The 15,742-nt window shown below is 40.2% G+C and overlaps 2 protein-coding genes across 2 annotated transcripts in view; one reads left to right on the forward strand and one right to left on the reverse strand.

Moving 5' to 3' along the window:
- Positions 1-11,128, forward strand: part of MRPS22 (mitochondrial ribosomal protein S22) — a 12,642-nt gene extending 1,514 nt beyond the window's left edge. Inside the window, exons 2-8 of the mRNA XM_007947509.2 lie at positions 371-534; positions 1,823-1,987; positions 4,451-4,594; positions 5,135-5,218; positions 7,156-7,301; positions 9,866-9,974; positions 11,033-11,128. Of these exons, the coding sequence (XP_007945700.1) occupies positions 371-534; positions 1,823-1,987; positions 4,451-4,594; positions 5,135-5,218; positions 7,156-7,301; positions 9,866-9,974; positions 11,033-11,128 (908 nt within the window). The remainder of the gene's footprint in view (positions 1-370; positions 535-1,822; positions 1,988-4,450; positions 4,595-5,134; positions 5,219-7,155; positions 7,302-9,865; positions 9,975-11,032) is intronic.
- Positions 11,129-12,085: 957 nt separating this feature from the next.
- The window catches only part of COPB2 (COPI coat complex subunit beta 2), a 52,121-nt gene continuing 48,464 nt past the window's right edge, over positions 12,086-15,742 (reverse strand). The window contains exons 17-22 of the mRNA XM_042781868.1: positions 14,602-14,816; positions 13,180-13,272; positions 12,914-13,094; positions 12,674-12,742; positions 12,432-12,503; positions 12,086-12,181 (exon numbers count right to left, since the gene is read on the reverse strand). Of these exons, the coding sequence (XP_042637802.1) occupies positions 12,086-12,181; positions 12,432-12,503; positions 12,674-12,742; positions 12,914-13,094; positions 13,180-13,272; positions 14,602-14,816 (726 nt within the window). The remainder of the gene's footprint in view (positions 12,182-12,431; positions 12,504-12,673; positions 12,743-12,913; positions 13,095-13,179; positions 13,273-14,601; positions 14,817-15,742) is intronic.

The following is a 15,742-nucleotide window of genomic DNA, read 5'->3' on the forward strand; positions in this document are numbered from 1 at the left end:
TGTGTGTGGTGGCTCGGTGGTTAAAGTGCTCATCCGCTAACTGAAAGTTCACCACCAGTGGCTCTGTTGAAGATGGGGCAGTCTGCTTCTGAAAGATTTACAGCCTTGGAAACTCTACGGGGCAGTTCTGCCCTGCCCTATGGAAGGTCACTGTGAGTTGGAATCAACTCGATGACAGTGGATGGTGTCTCTCTTCTCATCACAGTGGATGCTTAGTAAATTTTAGTTGAATGAATCTCATAGATACTAGTATCATGCAGTGCTGAAGTAGACATTTTGCTAGTAGCCTTTATTGTTAACTTTTCTATTTAGGGGCTTTGTTAGCTTGTCATTTTTGACACCTTCTTATTTACTAAAATCCTTTTAACAGAAGCTGGTAACTCAGAGATCAAGAAACCTGCATTTATGGATGAGGACATCCAAAACATACTCATCAAGATAACAGGTTTGAATTTGCAGAAGATTTTTAAGCCAGCTGTACAAGAACTGAAGCCCCCAACCTATAAGCTGATGACCCAGGCACAGTTGGAAGAGGTAGGTGAATGCAGGAATGTTGGTAGGATACCTTTCTTGAAGAGGCTAAACAAGATTGCCAGAGGCTTCTCAGGTGCTCATAGCTGCTCTTCCACAGGCATTAGTGAGGGGAAGTTCCAGGCACAGAACTAAGAAGGAATTTTAAAGCAGACAGGCCGAGAGGAGCAGGGAACATGCCAGAATTAGGCAGACTGGTACACCTAGGCCAGGTGTGGGTGTCCACGCAAGGCCTCCTCTCTGCTCAAAACCAGCCTGAGCATTCTTTCCCCTCCCTGCTTCAGCTTCCTTCCCAGAGAAACATCTGAACATCTGCTGTGAACGTTGGGGCTGAAGGTTTGGTGTGATTACAAGATCCTACAGAGCAGGCATTGGAGACCTCCTGTAGCCATAATTACTGAACACCTTGTGGAAAATGCTTTGATATAAGACTGTGGAGGATTATTGCTTTTATTTTCAAATTCAAAAGTAATTTAGAGTTATAGCAAAACATTGAAACATCCAATAGTGTATCACATGAAGAGGGAGCCCTTGTGGTACAGGGCTGAAGTGCTTGGCTGCTAACTGAAAGGTGAGTGGTTCAAACCCACCAGCCACTCCATGGGAGAAAGATGTGGCAGTCTGTTCCCATAAAGATTACAGTCTTGGAAATCCTGTGGGGCAGTTCTGCTTTGTCCAATAGGGTCACTAAGAGTTAGAGTTGACTCAGTGGCATACAACAATAACATCACGTGAAGACTGAAAGTCTTCTTTTCACTCTCCAGACTTAACCACCGTTAGTTAAGAGAACAGGACGCACCGTAGTCAGTGGTTAAGAGCATGGCTGGAGTTGAGCTGCCTGTGTTCAGATCCTTTTGCTCTCACTTCTTAGCAATTTATTTAACATTTGTTTGCTTCTATTCCCCCCCCCCCAAAACCCCTATAAAACAGATGTTTGATAGCACTTACTTCATAGGGTAGGTAGCATGGGTATTAAATGAGCAAATACATTCAGAGTATTGGAACAACTTCTGACAGAGTAAGCATCCAATAAATGGTGTGCTTTATTTCAAGCAGTTTTTGGAGCCTGGCTCTGTCTCAGGTGCATTCTTTTTCTGTTTTGTTGACAGTTGAGGCTGCATGGGTGCTCTCAGCTATACCACAGACAAAGTTTGTCTTTTCATCAATGATCTGTGGCTGCAGCTGCTTTTCTGCAACTCTTAGCATGTTTGATTAGTATCTACTTTTGTCAAATGATCCTTTTGGTTCTGTAACCTTGTGGCTTTCCTTAAGAGATATTTTATCTCATTAGGCTACAAGACAGGCCATTGAAGCAGCTAAAGTACAATTAAAAATGCCACCAGTTCTGGAAGAACGAGTACCAATAAATGACGTGTTAGCTGAAGATAAGATTTTGGAAGGAACAGAAACGGCCAAATACGTGTTTACTGATATATCGTATAATGTACCACACCGGGTGAGTATGTCTAATAGCAAACTGATCTTTGAAATACAATGTGGAGATGGGTCTGATGGATGAGGGTCATGTCATGACCTGGCTCTCTCCAGTGTTTCCAAACCAGAATTCCTGTGACGTGAGTGAGATCATTCTGTAAGTAACAGTATAAGGAGGCAGAGGAATACAGGCCAGCACACCCACAATGTCCTATTATTGTTTTTCTACAGATCATAGACATAATATATGACAAATTGACTACAAAGAAATAGACAGGTGTGCTGAGACAGAACAAGGGCTATACAGACAGATGCACACACACCCTAAAACCATAAATGGAAATACCTTCAAGGCAGTAGGAGAAAGGAGAGTCCTATCTAAGCATCTAGCGACTTTCTTGGTTGTAGCTTTTATGGATATGGAATGTTTCTTTCCTGTGACTTTGCTATGATGCCGGAAATCTCAGACTTCCCAAAGGACTTTTGTGGTTGTTAAGGTTTTGTGTCAGCTTGGTGGGGCTGTGGTTTTGAGCAGCTGGGCAGCTGGATGTAGTTATTCTTCATGATGAGATTGTCATCATCTCTGTGGTGGAATCTGCTGTGAGCCGCTAAGTAATTGAAGGGAGTTGCCTTTAGGATGTATGTAGCCTGCTTCCATTACTTATGGAAAAGGATTGGGAAAAGTGTTGAGCTTTTTGGTACATTTTGGATCCTGCATTTGGCCAACTCTTTATCTTCAGTTCCTGGACTTGAGCCAGTGGTCTGCCGTGTTGCCTGCTGATCTTGGGGTTGTTTGTGGACTTGAACCACAAATGGTGGCCTGTCATGTTGCCTGCTGATTGTACCATTTTACCTACCAACCTTGGATTCATCAGCCTCAGCAGCCAGCAGCTGCATGAGTTAGGAGATGCTCCAGCAGAATGTAGAGCTGAAGTGCAAGGTTGAGGGGCCTTCACCTAGCCCTTAGAGCCAGCAGTCTGAATTCGAACTTCTAGCCTGATAAATTGTTAAAGAACACATTCTTGTTTGTTAGAGCCATCCACTTGTGGTATTTCTAATTATAGCAGCACTGGAGAACTAAGACAACCTTTATTTTCCAGAATTTGCAGTAAGAATGGCAGATATTCCCCCATATAATTTTCAGACAGCACTGTTTCTTGTAGTTTCTATTTTCTGGCTCTTCTTAACTTGATTGCCAGTTCCAAAATAACACTCTGGCACTGTAGAAATATACTGGTTTTCTGCTTCAGCCTTTAAAAGTTCAAAAGAGAGTAGAAGTCTTTTATAGTTCCTCCCCATACCATGCAATAGAATGCTACATAATGCTAGGCTGGGAGATGGACCATCCCCATATTAATCAGTGTTTTACCATGGTTAGAAGACATGATTCAAGCTGTGTCTATGTCTGTACACTATCCATTTGCATAAATGACATAATGAGCAGAGTTCACAGAGTGTTCACTTAATTAGAATTTGTGTTTTGACTGTTTTAATAATGTCTGCAGTGCTGTGAAGGGTGCTTATGGTAGCATTTTATAACCTTAAAGGGAGAAAAGAAATTAGCATGTTATTTTGTTATTTTGGCATTTGCCTTTTTTTCCCCTTCCCCTTCTATTCAACTTGCAGTACTTGATAAAAGTTTCAGTTGTAACATCCTCAGAACATATTCAGAGGCTTTTATACCTCTGAAAAGTTGAATGACTTATCATTTGTTTAATTTAAACAATCAGATGTGTATCAATTATCTGCTAAGTGCAAGGCTGTGTTAAATCACTCTGGGTGTTGGAAAAATAATTGTAATCCATAGTTCTGCTGTTTTCCAGTTGTACAACAATACCTGAGGGGTTTTAAGAATCTTGCACATGGTAAATTGCCAGTTGAGGGATAATAGATGTGGCCTGGGAGCTGACAGTGGAAGACTAGAGACCAGAAGCATGTGGTCCCACACATGTCTCTCTGATACATGTATGTCTAATGCCAATGTGAAAAATCATAGATGTGTACAGAATTAGGATTCCACACACTTAGGTTTGTCCCTTTTATTCTAAGGATTAAAAGTAGATCATAAAGTAGTAAACATCATATGTAGATAAGACTTTGGGATGAGGAAGTGAAACAATTTGAAAAGATTTTATAGTACTTCTTTCCTGTAAAATGGATTTAGATGAATCGCAGTCCATTTCTTTTTAGTGGAACTGTTTTATGTATTGAACTGAAATTAGCACCATAGTCAGCACTTAAGTAAATACTTTCATTCTAGATTTCTGATCGTTATACAGACAGTAGTGATAGTGAAGGGAAGTATCAAACCTTGAAGTCTTCGAGGTTTAAAATTGCCAATGAAATTATGTACATGTGATTGCATTTTGTATCTCCCAGTTGCATTTTATATTGTTGATTGCAAATTATTCTTATGGTACTTAGTGGTACACTAGAACTAAAAATAAGTCCTCACAAATTCATCCTTGATTATTTTCTATTTCAGGAGCGTTTTATTGTTGTCAGAGAACCAAGTGGAACACTACGCAAAGCCTCTTGGGAAGAACGAGATCGGATGATACAAATTTATTTCCCAAAAGAAGGTCGTAGAATTTTGACACCGATAATTTTCAAGGAAGAAAATCTTAAAGTAAGGTGACTTTGATTTCCTCTGTCCAGATCAGTGGTTATGGTTTCTTTGGTTAGCCTGTTGACTCTGGTGCTGTTTGGCATTTTACCTTGATAAATACTCTGGTGGCATAGGGGAGCTCTGGTGACATAGTGCCTAAGGCATGTGACTGCTAACTAGAAGGCTGGCGGTTCAAACCCACCAGCCACCCCTTGGAAGGAAGGTTGGGCGATCTACTTCTGTAGTGATACTGCCTCAGAATCCCAAGGAGGGGTCGCTATGAGTTGGGTCCAACTTGATGGCATTGAGTTTGTTTTTTGTTTTGGAAACAGATAAACGTTTCTATTAAGTAACTTAACTAGGGCTGTATCTCTTGTAATTGGCTTAGCTAGGATTTGAATCCAGCTGTGATAATTATAAAGCCCATCCATGGTTTTTCTGCTTCCCACTGGATGGCCGTGGATGTGGTGTGTACATGGGTGGGTGAACCTGTTGTGGTGTCAGGGCAGGTGTTGCACTTTCATATTCTTACCTAATTGCAACTCTGCTGTCTGGTTTTAGACCATGTATAGCCAGGACTGGCACGCTGATGTCCTCAATCTATGCGTTGCCCAGTTTGAGCCAGATTCCTCTGAGTATATCAAGGTGAGTATATTTTATAGTTTTTAAAGCATAAGGTTACATATTATTATGAGTAAAAATTTTAAATCTAGCACAGTGAGCTTGGTTATAACCATTGAGGCATGGGGAAAAGGAGGGAAATACCTGAACAACTCATGAGTACCTAATGTGTATCTGATGCATGTTTTATTCTCACAACAATCTTTGCGCTGAAGATGAGGGACGTTAAACTTATCGAGAGTGATGTAGCTTGCTGACAGTTGCACAGCTGGTAAATGATGGGGTGGGACTCAGAGTTAATGACAAAGCCCATTCTCTTTTCACTTAACTTAGTATATAGGAACAAATATTACTAAAATGTGCCAGAATGCAATGTGTATATTTTATAATTCAGTTGAATAGGTACTCATTTTGTACCTTCTACGTGTAAGGTATTGTGGGTGGTGGAGGTGATGCCATGAAGAGGAGTAGGATAGGGTGTGTTGTATATAGAAGCTTGCAGTCCAGAAGTGATCATGAGGAAGGGGACAAGGAAAGTTTACCATTGTTGTCGAGCTGATTTATCACTTTAGGCCTAAAATGGTGGGTGCTAAGAAAGGTTACAGAGTACTCTTAGGAAAGTCTTCATAGGGGCTTTGACAGGGTTCTAAAGGGCAGGAAACATCATGGCAAGTGGAGTTGGGCTAGGAGAGGATTTCAAGTAGAGGGAACAGTATGAACAGTAGGCAGAAAATAACAGTATGTTTGAGAAGTGGCCAGTTGTCCTGTTTGCTTGTATGTGCAATGTATATGTAGAGAAGTGATTTAAGATTAAGCTGGGAGTGTGGATGGGGCCATGTCACAGGTGACCTCAGATGTTGGGCTGAGGAATCTGAACTTAATTCATCAGATCTTTGCAAGCTTTTTAACAGAGGAATGCCCTGCTCAGTGTCCTCCTTTAGGAAAATCAGTCTGAAACGAGAACTGAAGGAACATATCAGTTAATAAGATGGAATGGGCATAGTTGATGGAATGAGGGAAAGAGGAGTGGCTAAGTAATGGTACTCTATTATTTCCAGTGGTCTATAGGTGTGTGAGCTCTGGTGGCGTAGTGCCTAAGGTACTTGACTGCTAACCAGAAGGCTGGCAGTTCAAACCCACCAGCAACTCCTCGGAAGGAAGATGGGGCAATGTTTCCATAGTGATACTGCCTCGGAAACCCAAGGAGGAGTCACTATGAGTCGAGTCTGACTCCATGGCACATAACAACAACAACATAGGTGTATGAAAAGAGCCCTTGTGGTGCAGTGGTTAAGTGCTTGGCTGTTAACCAGGTCAGACATTCAGACTCACCAGCTGTTCCACAGAAAAAAGAAGTGGCAGTCTGCTTCCATAACGATTACACCCTTGGAAACCCTCTGGGGCATTTCTTCTCTGTCCTATAGGGTCCTATGAGACTCAGTGGCAGTGGGTTATAGATATGTGATAGGTATTTAAAAGTAATTGATGTAATTGTTTGGCATAACTTGCTCTAGACTGCTATACACTTCCACAGTGGGAAAGCACAGATTTGCTATTGTTTAGACAAACAACTCCTTCTTAGAATCCTCCTTCCCACCTAAGGTGAGTTGTCTAAAAACCAAAAAAAAACCAAACTCATGCCATTGAATCAGATCCAACTCATAGCTACCTTTCCTTGGGTTTCCAAGATTGATATCACTATGGAAATAGATTGCCCACAGTTCCTTTCGAGGAGTGGCTGGTGGGTTTGAACTGTCAGCCTTCTGGTTAGCAGGTTAATGCCTTAGACACTATGCCTAAGGCTTGGTCTAAATTGTAGCTATTGATTAACGATAGTGGAGGCAGCTTTAAGTAGACCTGGTTTTACCGACACTTCGAGCACTTATACTATTAAGTGTATATTGAGTAATGATGCTTTTTTTATTTTCATGTTTCTGAAGAGTTGCATTTTATATGGATAGGTTCATCATCAGACCTATGAAGATATAGATAAACATGGAAAATATGACCTTTTACGCTCAACTAGGCACTTTGGTGGAATGGCTTGGTATTTTGTAAATAAGAAAAAGATTGATGGTTTGCTGATTGACCAGATTCAGAGAGATTTGTAAGTATGATCCTATAAGTAAAGGAATAATTCTTACTACCATAACAGTAAATCTGTCTTTAAGCTTGTTTTCTTTCCAATGAATACTGTATTTTCTAGTGATAAACTAGCTTTCATGTAACTTCAGTTTGTGCATAGGTTTGTTTCTTCCAGGATAGCCTACTTTTCTCAGTCTTTGCTTTTGTGTTGCCTTAACTGGCTAGGTTCCTTGAAAGAGTTAAGTGACTTTTGTTCTGTACTGTATACTGTGTATGTATTAATGTGTGTTCTATGGGATTTCTCATTGTCACATGTAGTGGTTACACCTGAAGGAGTTCATTTGCATCCTGGGAGGGAGGTTTGAGTGAATACTCAGCCTTTCCTGTGGTAATACGAATAGGACTCTTGAGTTTGTTGCAGATGCCAGGCTTGACAGTTGGAGGTGCACTTCCCCACTGCATGGAGGCTATAGACTCAAGTCCCAATATGGTTTTGAATTGAGATCCTTGTAAAATCTTTTTGAAAATAGAAATTTGTTCTTAATTTCAAATATGGTCTTTGGTGTGAGGCTAAATTGTTCTGTGTGGCATAGCCATATACTTTAGGATGACGTTAATGAAGCCCTAAACGTGATTCTGACATACCGAAACCCAGTTACAGGTCCATGTGACTAATCTCAAAAAAGGATTACCTTTACCTTTTATTTGGGGAGATAGTTTGTTCCATATTTATTGGACTTTGTTAGATTATAATAACACATTTGTCATGAACATTTTAGGCTAGCCCCTTCTCTGCAGAAGGGTTTATGTGCGAGCAGCTCTAGTGTCTCAGTTGTCCCAGGACATGGCCTTTTGGGTAGATGGGCCTTGGGTTTACATGACATATCTGTTTCTCTAAGGTTACTGTGAGGAATTCTTTATCTATTCTCTGCTGTTTCACTTTTTATTCCCCAGCTCAGGTAGCCTAAAAGCAGGGAATGCAGAATAGTTGACAGCTGGGGGAGCACTGAACTAGGGTGTCTTCACCCCCAGCTCCTATGCTAGAAGCCAGCAGCTGACTCAATAAGGGTACATAGCAGAGCCTCCACGGCATGAGCATTTTGGAAGGTTTTTTTGTCCTTCCTGCCTGGCTTTAAGGTAGCAAAATGATAGGAAGGTACAAACCAGAAAACTGGAATTTTTGTCCTGCCTTTATTATACATCATTGTATACACTAAATTTGGGCTAATAGCTGATGTGGGAGCTGAGTTTCCTTCTGATGAGTATAATTCCACATTTGCTTCACTAGGATGATAGTTTTTTCTTTTTTTTAATTTTTATTGTGATTTGGGTGAAAGTTTACAGAGCAAATTCCACACAGCAGCTTACATACACTTTGTCTCAACATTGAGTATAATTTCCCACAATGCAACAGCTCCCCTCCCACGTCCTCCCCATAGTTACCTCTTCCCTGTGTTCTTCCCTCCCATGCACTCCTACCCTGAGCTGTCTCCCTGTATATAAACAGCCCTTCTATTCTCCCATGATTGATCTCTTCAAGGAATGTATCTTCCTAATGGAAATGTTCAGCTCACGTGCTTATCTTTTGTTTGGCTGGAAGCCACAGGAGTGGGTTCAATTCCAGACCTGAAAGGCAGTTAGGGGCCATAGTCTCAGTAGTTCCATCAGTGTCTGTCAAACCAGCAAACGTGGGTCCCCTCCTCGCATTTTTTTTTAAAAAATGATTTTGAGTTTTGTTCCACATTGTTCTCCCTCTCTATCCAGGATCTCCTACATAGATCCCCCTGAGTGGTTGACAGTAGTAGCCAGGTACCATCTAGGTCTGGTCCCATAGTTGTATAGGCTGAGGATCACATGGTATACCAGTCCCTTGGACTAATTATTTCTATGCGTCTTTGGTTTTCTTCATTCTTCTTTGCTCTGGATGAGGAGAGACCTCATCCAGAGGTTGCATCTAGATGGCCACTTGCAAACTTTTAAGATCCCAGTGACCACTCAGGATGCTAATTATTAACTAATGGCTTACTGTGAATGGTCAAATGGCATGGGTGTCTTTCCTTGGAGTCCTGGGAGGCTTGTAGAGGCATCAGAGGTATTTATCCATGAAGTCAGAATACTGACTTTTTCTTTTCTTGCTGGAGATGTCACTGCTAATGCACCTAAAGACAAGTCACATTGAGCATCCCCATGACCACCAACCTCCTTTGGGGGATGAAGGTATATTTCTGCCCTCTGAAATGAACACTGCACAGTGAAGGAGCCTGGCCAGGGTCATCCACCAGTTGGAATGCTATTTATGTGAGAAAACGATGCCCTATCTCTAAGAATAGTCATATTTGGAATATATTCCCTTTCATATGTTGGGTACTGCCTGCCTGCCCTACCTGCCTCATTGAGATAGGGTGAGGCCTAAACTAGCCAACTTTACTGAAATTGCTTTTGAGAAAATGAAATAGACGCCTTTATTTTCCCTTTGTCCTGAAGAAAGTTTGTAATGCAATTTAGTTTTAAATTGGCACATAATCTGTGGGACCATGAAACAAATGAAGAAAATTCTTCACTAATAGTAAGCCCTCTCTCTCCTAGAGCCGATGATGCCATCAGCCTCGTCCAGCTCTATCACATGGTGCATCCAGATGGCCAGTCAGCTCAAGAGGCCAAAGAGCAGGCTGCTGAGGGATTAAACTTAGTTAAGGTAAAGGGTCTTTTTTTCACATTGGCTGTTAGGTAGTAATTGAGTTGGGAAGAATTCAGAAGCTGGTCCTATTTAATGGTAACCCCATAGAATTTGTGAATTCTACATTTGTAATTAGTGCCTCCATATTTCTTCAGCCTGGATAACAGAAAGATGGGGTAGGGGTGGGGGAAGACACTCAAGTAGGGGGTGGTGCTGCAGCTATAGCTGCAAGAAGTCTGGTGGGGGTATGGAAGCAGTCACCCTGTTCCTGGGAGCATTGGCAGGCTGGGGGCAGCATGGGAGGTGCTCAGGTCCCCTGCTCTCCATGTGTGCAGCCCGGCCCAGTGGTGGGCACACTCCCATGGGGGAAGCGAGCAGGCCTCAGGAAGTGTGGTGCTTGTATGTTTCCAAGCTTTAGCTGCATTATCAATTTGAAACTGCATACCTCTCAAAAGCACGACTTAGACAGATTTCTCTAAATGTTGAGAATGGAGATGATTATTTTTCAGGGAGGGAACTGGATGTCATTGTAAAATTTCATCTCTCCCAGTGATCAGACTAGGCTTGGTTTTGTGGAACTGGCTTCTGTCCCAGTTTTTGTGTATTGCAAAAGCAGTTATAAGGATTTTTAAAGATTAAAATGATACTGATGACACCCAAGTAGTAGTACAGAGAAACTGCAATACTAATTATGATTTTCTCTATAGGCCAGATGAGGCAAAATGATTTTGGAGAAAACATTGCTTTAAGTGAAAAATTGGTTTGCTAATTCTCATTCTGATTTCTCTCAAACTTAATTACTAATTTTTTCTGAAAACAGGCTGAAAGAGATGACAGCCATATTAAGACAGTTCTGGGATTTTAAATTAGTATTACTTGAACTGTGTTGGTTGGATCCTGTTTTTCTATGTAGTACATGTTTATTATTTGATAATCAGAAAAATATTATTGTGAACCTTGGAAGATTTTTTAAACTGGGACTTTTATTATTACAGAAATGTCTCAAAACTGAAAACTTTATAGCATATGTTCTGTTGCTTTAAAACGTTTTTTCTTTCCTTTTTTAATTTAAACAGGTCTTTGCAAAAACAGAAGCCCAGAATGGGGCCTATGTAGAATTAACACTGCAGGCGTATCAAGATGCAGCCCTTAGCCATTCTGCCGCTTCCTGAAAGGATTTTTAAGTAAATTTCATTTTACTAATTACTGATAAGATTTCTCTTTGTTAATCTTGAACCAAATGTTTAAAAATGTCCAGATTAAAAGGTACTGATTTGTACTGTTTTCTAAGTTCTAGACAGCACCTCTAACAGAAATACAAAGAAAAATATGTTACCCTACCATTTTTGTAAGCTACCAGAATAATTGAGAAATACACATGCGTGCCTGGGCACGAATTCTTCAATCATGTTAGGTAAGTGCACAGTAAAAAGAAAGAAAAAACACTGTGCCTTTCTGTGTTACGAAGTAGGCCAGTAGGTAGTTTGGACAGTACGTTAGGAGCTGGAGTTTCACTGATTTCAGAAATGGGGACCTACTAGACAAAGCCAAGGCCAGACACAAGAACCCATGCTAGGCAGTCTGACATGCTGAAGGAATGAAGTGATAAACAAATCCAGAAAAGGGATTTAGAGAATTGTGATAAAGTTACTCAGTTCTAAGAATGATGTGATTGATTGATGCTATTTGAAAATACGAATTTAGCTATCCAAAGAAAAGAGTGTGGACTGATCCCTAGATGAGATAAGGTGACAGACAGTGTTGACTCAGCAGCCCAAACTAGGGTGCTCTTGGCTAAAACCAGAAGCCTGTTTTCATTTAGAAAGGAAATAAAAGCATTGTGAGGAATTCAAAAGATTTTAGGAGATATGGTCTAATGACAATACGAAAAAAAATCAAAGCCCATATCTATTTTAGTTACATTTTAGTTACCAACGAAAACATGGTGATTTAAATGTTGTGCATAAAACTCCTTTAGACAGCGAGGATGTTCTGTTCCCAGTGGTCCACGGTTCTGCATATAAAAACCTAATGAGTTTTTCTTAGTCCAGAGCACTGTGGTCAAAGTGAAGATCAACACCCATACATAATAATGATCTATTTAGTTGGGTAAATGGGAAACGTGAAGTTCAGTCATACAAAATATCTTCATCAAGATTGATGTCTGTTGTATCAATATCTTCTAATTCCAAATTATCCAAATCTACTTCCAGTTCAAGTAAACTCTGCAAAGCAAAGAGGGCAATGAAGTTACACACTATATTAAAGAAAATTCATCTGTGGTTGAAATCCAAAATGAGAATTGAAACTTTAATAGTCAAAAAGAGCATCTTCCCATTTCAAAGCCCCTGCCCTGGAGCTGACTGCAGCACCAGACTTGGGAGGCCTGGACTCCCTGTAGCCATCCATGTGGATGTGGAAGGAAGCAGGTGGGAAGCACTTGGATGGGAGGTTTGGGCATGGTGTCAGACCTACCTTCTCTTCTTTGCTAGTTGTGTGAGAGGCCACTATGATTGGAGTGGGAGAGGCAGGCTTCCCATCAAGTTCCTGAAATTCCAGATGGACATAGGAAGACAAAGGAATTTGTTCAGGAATTTTAAATATAGCCCCCTCCCCCAACAAGGGAAGAATGATCAGGAAAAGTGGGAAATGGTTATTTAAAATCAATAATACTTCTCAAGTTACATTAAGGAATTCACATACTGTTTTCTACTGACCTGTTGGGCTGTAGGTCTTGAGGGCTGGAAGCCTTTTGCTTCTTCCATAACATTTCTTTCTTCATTTGGCTATCAAAAATATTCAGAAATACTCTGAAATCATAGTATATCTGAATTTGCCCTAAATCTCAGATATTTGCACTTAACCCAACAAGAATGCCTTTCACTCTGTTCAAGACCTGGCATGGTAAACAATGCAGTTAGACCTTGCAGTCACACTAAATGAAGCCAGCCACTCACCGTGACTAGGGGGTATTGTTTGGCTGGCCACAGATCAGCATGTGTTTCCTTCACCCATTCTTCAACCACAAAGGCTTCTTTTAATCCAGGGAAGAGGTTTTCATACTCTGTTGGATCTGCAAGGGATTCTGCAGCTTTCTGGTTGACTTTTGAGAGATTCTCTCTCCAAAGTTTCACTACCCTGTAGATATCATGGAACAAAAGAGAGTCTAAATAAGTTTGCTCTGTTTTTAATTAAAATTTCTCCCTAATATTAAAAGATGTACCTTGAAACCTGACTGGGTAGGTAAGTTCGGGCCAGGAAGGCAGCTTCTGGCAGTCGTCCAGTTCTGATCAAGAGTTCTAGGCAAGCATCAAGCCTACAAATTACAAGTCAAAGCTACTGTTACCAAGAACGAACACTAATGATGGCACTTAAGAAACGTGGATTTAGTACTGCAAAGTCAGAGCCCACCCCTCCCCAACCCCCACAAACACATACACCTCACTTCTCTTGTTGTTGTTGTTGTTATGTGCCGTGGAGTTGGACCCGACGCATAGCGACCCCTCCCTTCGGTTTCCAAGGCAGTATCACTACAGAAGTAGATTGCCCCATCTTCCTTTGAGGTATGGCTGGTGGGTTTGAACCGCCAGCCTTCTGGTTAGCAGTCAAGTGCCTTAGGCACTATGCTACCTTTACTGAGCATCAGTTATCACAGTGTGCTCCATTATCAATGAGGTTTTAGGGGGTAAGACATCTTTTGTGACCATTTTCAGCCTGCTTAGTTTTAACAACTAAAAATAATCTACAGGGGCTTTCCAAGACAAGTTAAGGCAGCTTAAATTGGCAAGTTTTAAAGGCTTCAGAATATATGAACCCAGAAACAGTTTCACAGGTGGAAATATCTGGGACAGTGTCTCTAGCATGAGGTGTGCCAGACCATCCAGTAGGAAAACAGCAAAGTGTTTTTTGTTTTTCTATTTCCTATTTTATAATGTGGATAATAATATTATAAGAATGTTTTGGATTTTTAGAAAGGTAATACAGTGCTAATACTTATACATTGCCTAACATCCCCAGCATCACACAGAAATCATACTTATTAACATCTCTGCAATAAAATGGGTACTAAATAGGATAAGACATCAAGGGGGATAAAAGCAACTAATAATAGTGCCTCAGAGTTCAGGTCAGGTTTTACCATCAAATAGTTACAAAAAACTTATCTCAGTATTTCTGGATTTTTAAATTATGAATAAATAATAATAATAGACCTATTTTTACAGCTATATAAATTTATAAGTACATCCACATACATACACTGGGGTACATACTCAAATTGTCTTGCATAAAACCACATGCCATTCAGGTACCAATTGGAGCAGCACAACAGCTTCCTGCCTTCATAAATCGTCTTAGCAATAATTGGCAGGGTTGTTGAGAAAAAGGTTCATTATTTCCCGTTTGAGCCTCTCTGAAGACCTCATTTGCCTCTATTAGACCAAACATGCCAAGATCATCCCTTGCTGATGGTAGCACTGTCCCTCTCTCTGTCCCCACTGCTCAGCACCACTTGACTATCGTCCATTCATTCTCTCTCCAGGGTTCATTCCTCATCATTCCTCTCCACAACCATCAAAGTCAAAGTAGAAATAATTCATTTCAATTAGTACATGCATATGTCTTAGATTTAATGATTAATACTCACTTGCCCTGTAAGAAGTAGCTCATGAATGCCACATTATTCTTGCCATCTCTCTCTGCACCCTCTGCTAGCTTGTTCACCATACTAGCATTTCCAGAGGCAGTGGCCAAAAGCAACAGACCCCCATAATCCTGGGCATGGTGCAGGCACTCCTGGGCTAAGCCAAACTGACATTTACTGATGGCAAGCTCGGCAAGTTGTTTCCACTTCTGCTCTGACTATAAAAAACAGTTTCCAAGTTAAGTATCTTTGGAAATAAATATTTAAATTGTTAGTATTAACATAATTCTGTTAACCTGAACATAGCTGATCATGGAATACATGTATAACACACACACATACACACAAAGCTGTGCTTGCTGACAATCAAGAATGGCATTATAAAATGTATAATGAAGAAAACAAAATTATTCATTCAAACAAATTTTAATGATGCATGAATAATCCTCAACCCCATGTATTTTTATTTTGTAATTACACAGTGAAACAAAGTAAAACCATGAAATGAGTTTTAAGGTAATTAGGTGGTGATTATTTTAATGAGTAATTTAATGCAATTTTTTTTGAAAGAGTACGAAATTGTTTCTTATGTCCTTAAATATTTAAAGTAATAAATATCTGTCACTTGTAGCCTCTCAGAAATCAACTAACAGCTGCACACTGGATTGTAACACAGTTAAAGTTTTATACCTGAAATGAGTTTACCAGTAAAAGCTAGACTTAAACCACTATTAACAACCCTCAATATGCAAAGATCATAAAAATGGCATTTAACTTATAAAATATCAGAACTTTTCATTAAAATCAATATCCTCCTGATTAGTCTGGGACTCTGTCAGATTACTGCTGTATGTCTGCACTCTGATAATGTTAGAGTTCCCAGACTGCTTTATTTACTAGTCTTGTATCTTTCCTTCTATTACAAGGCAGATCTCATGTAAGATATGAAAACACTATTCCTTAAGCAAATTAGAGTGTTAAAAGTATCTCTCATAAAATCCATTTAATATATGCAAAGATTACTATGCATGTTTAAAAAAGACCAGAGACAATAACGTCACTAAAAATGAGTCTAATGTGCATTTCAGAAAACTTTTAATAGAAAATCATACCAAACACACAGAATCTACTGACCTTTCCATCA

The sequence above is a fragment of the Orycteropus afer genome, unplaced genomic scaffold (genome assembly GCF_000298275.1).
Source record: "Orycteropus afer afer isolate SDZICR_OR568_19922 unplaced genomic scaffold, OryAfe1.0 scaffold00188, whole genome shotgun sequence".
Classification (NCBI taxonomy): Eukaryota; Metazoa; Chordata; class Mammalia; order Tubulidentata; family Orycteropodidae; genus Orycteropus; species Orycteropus afer.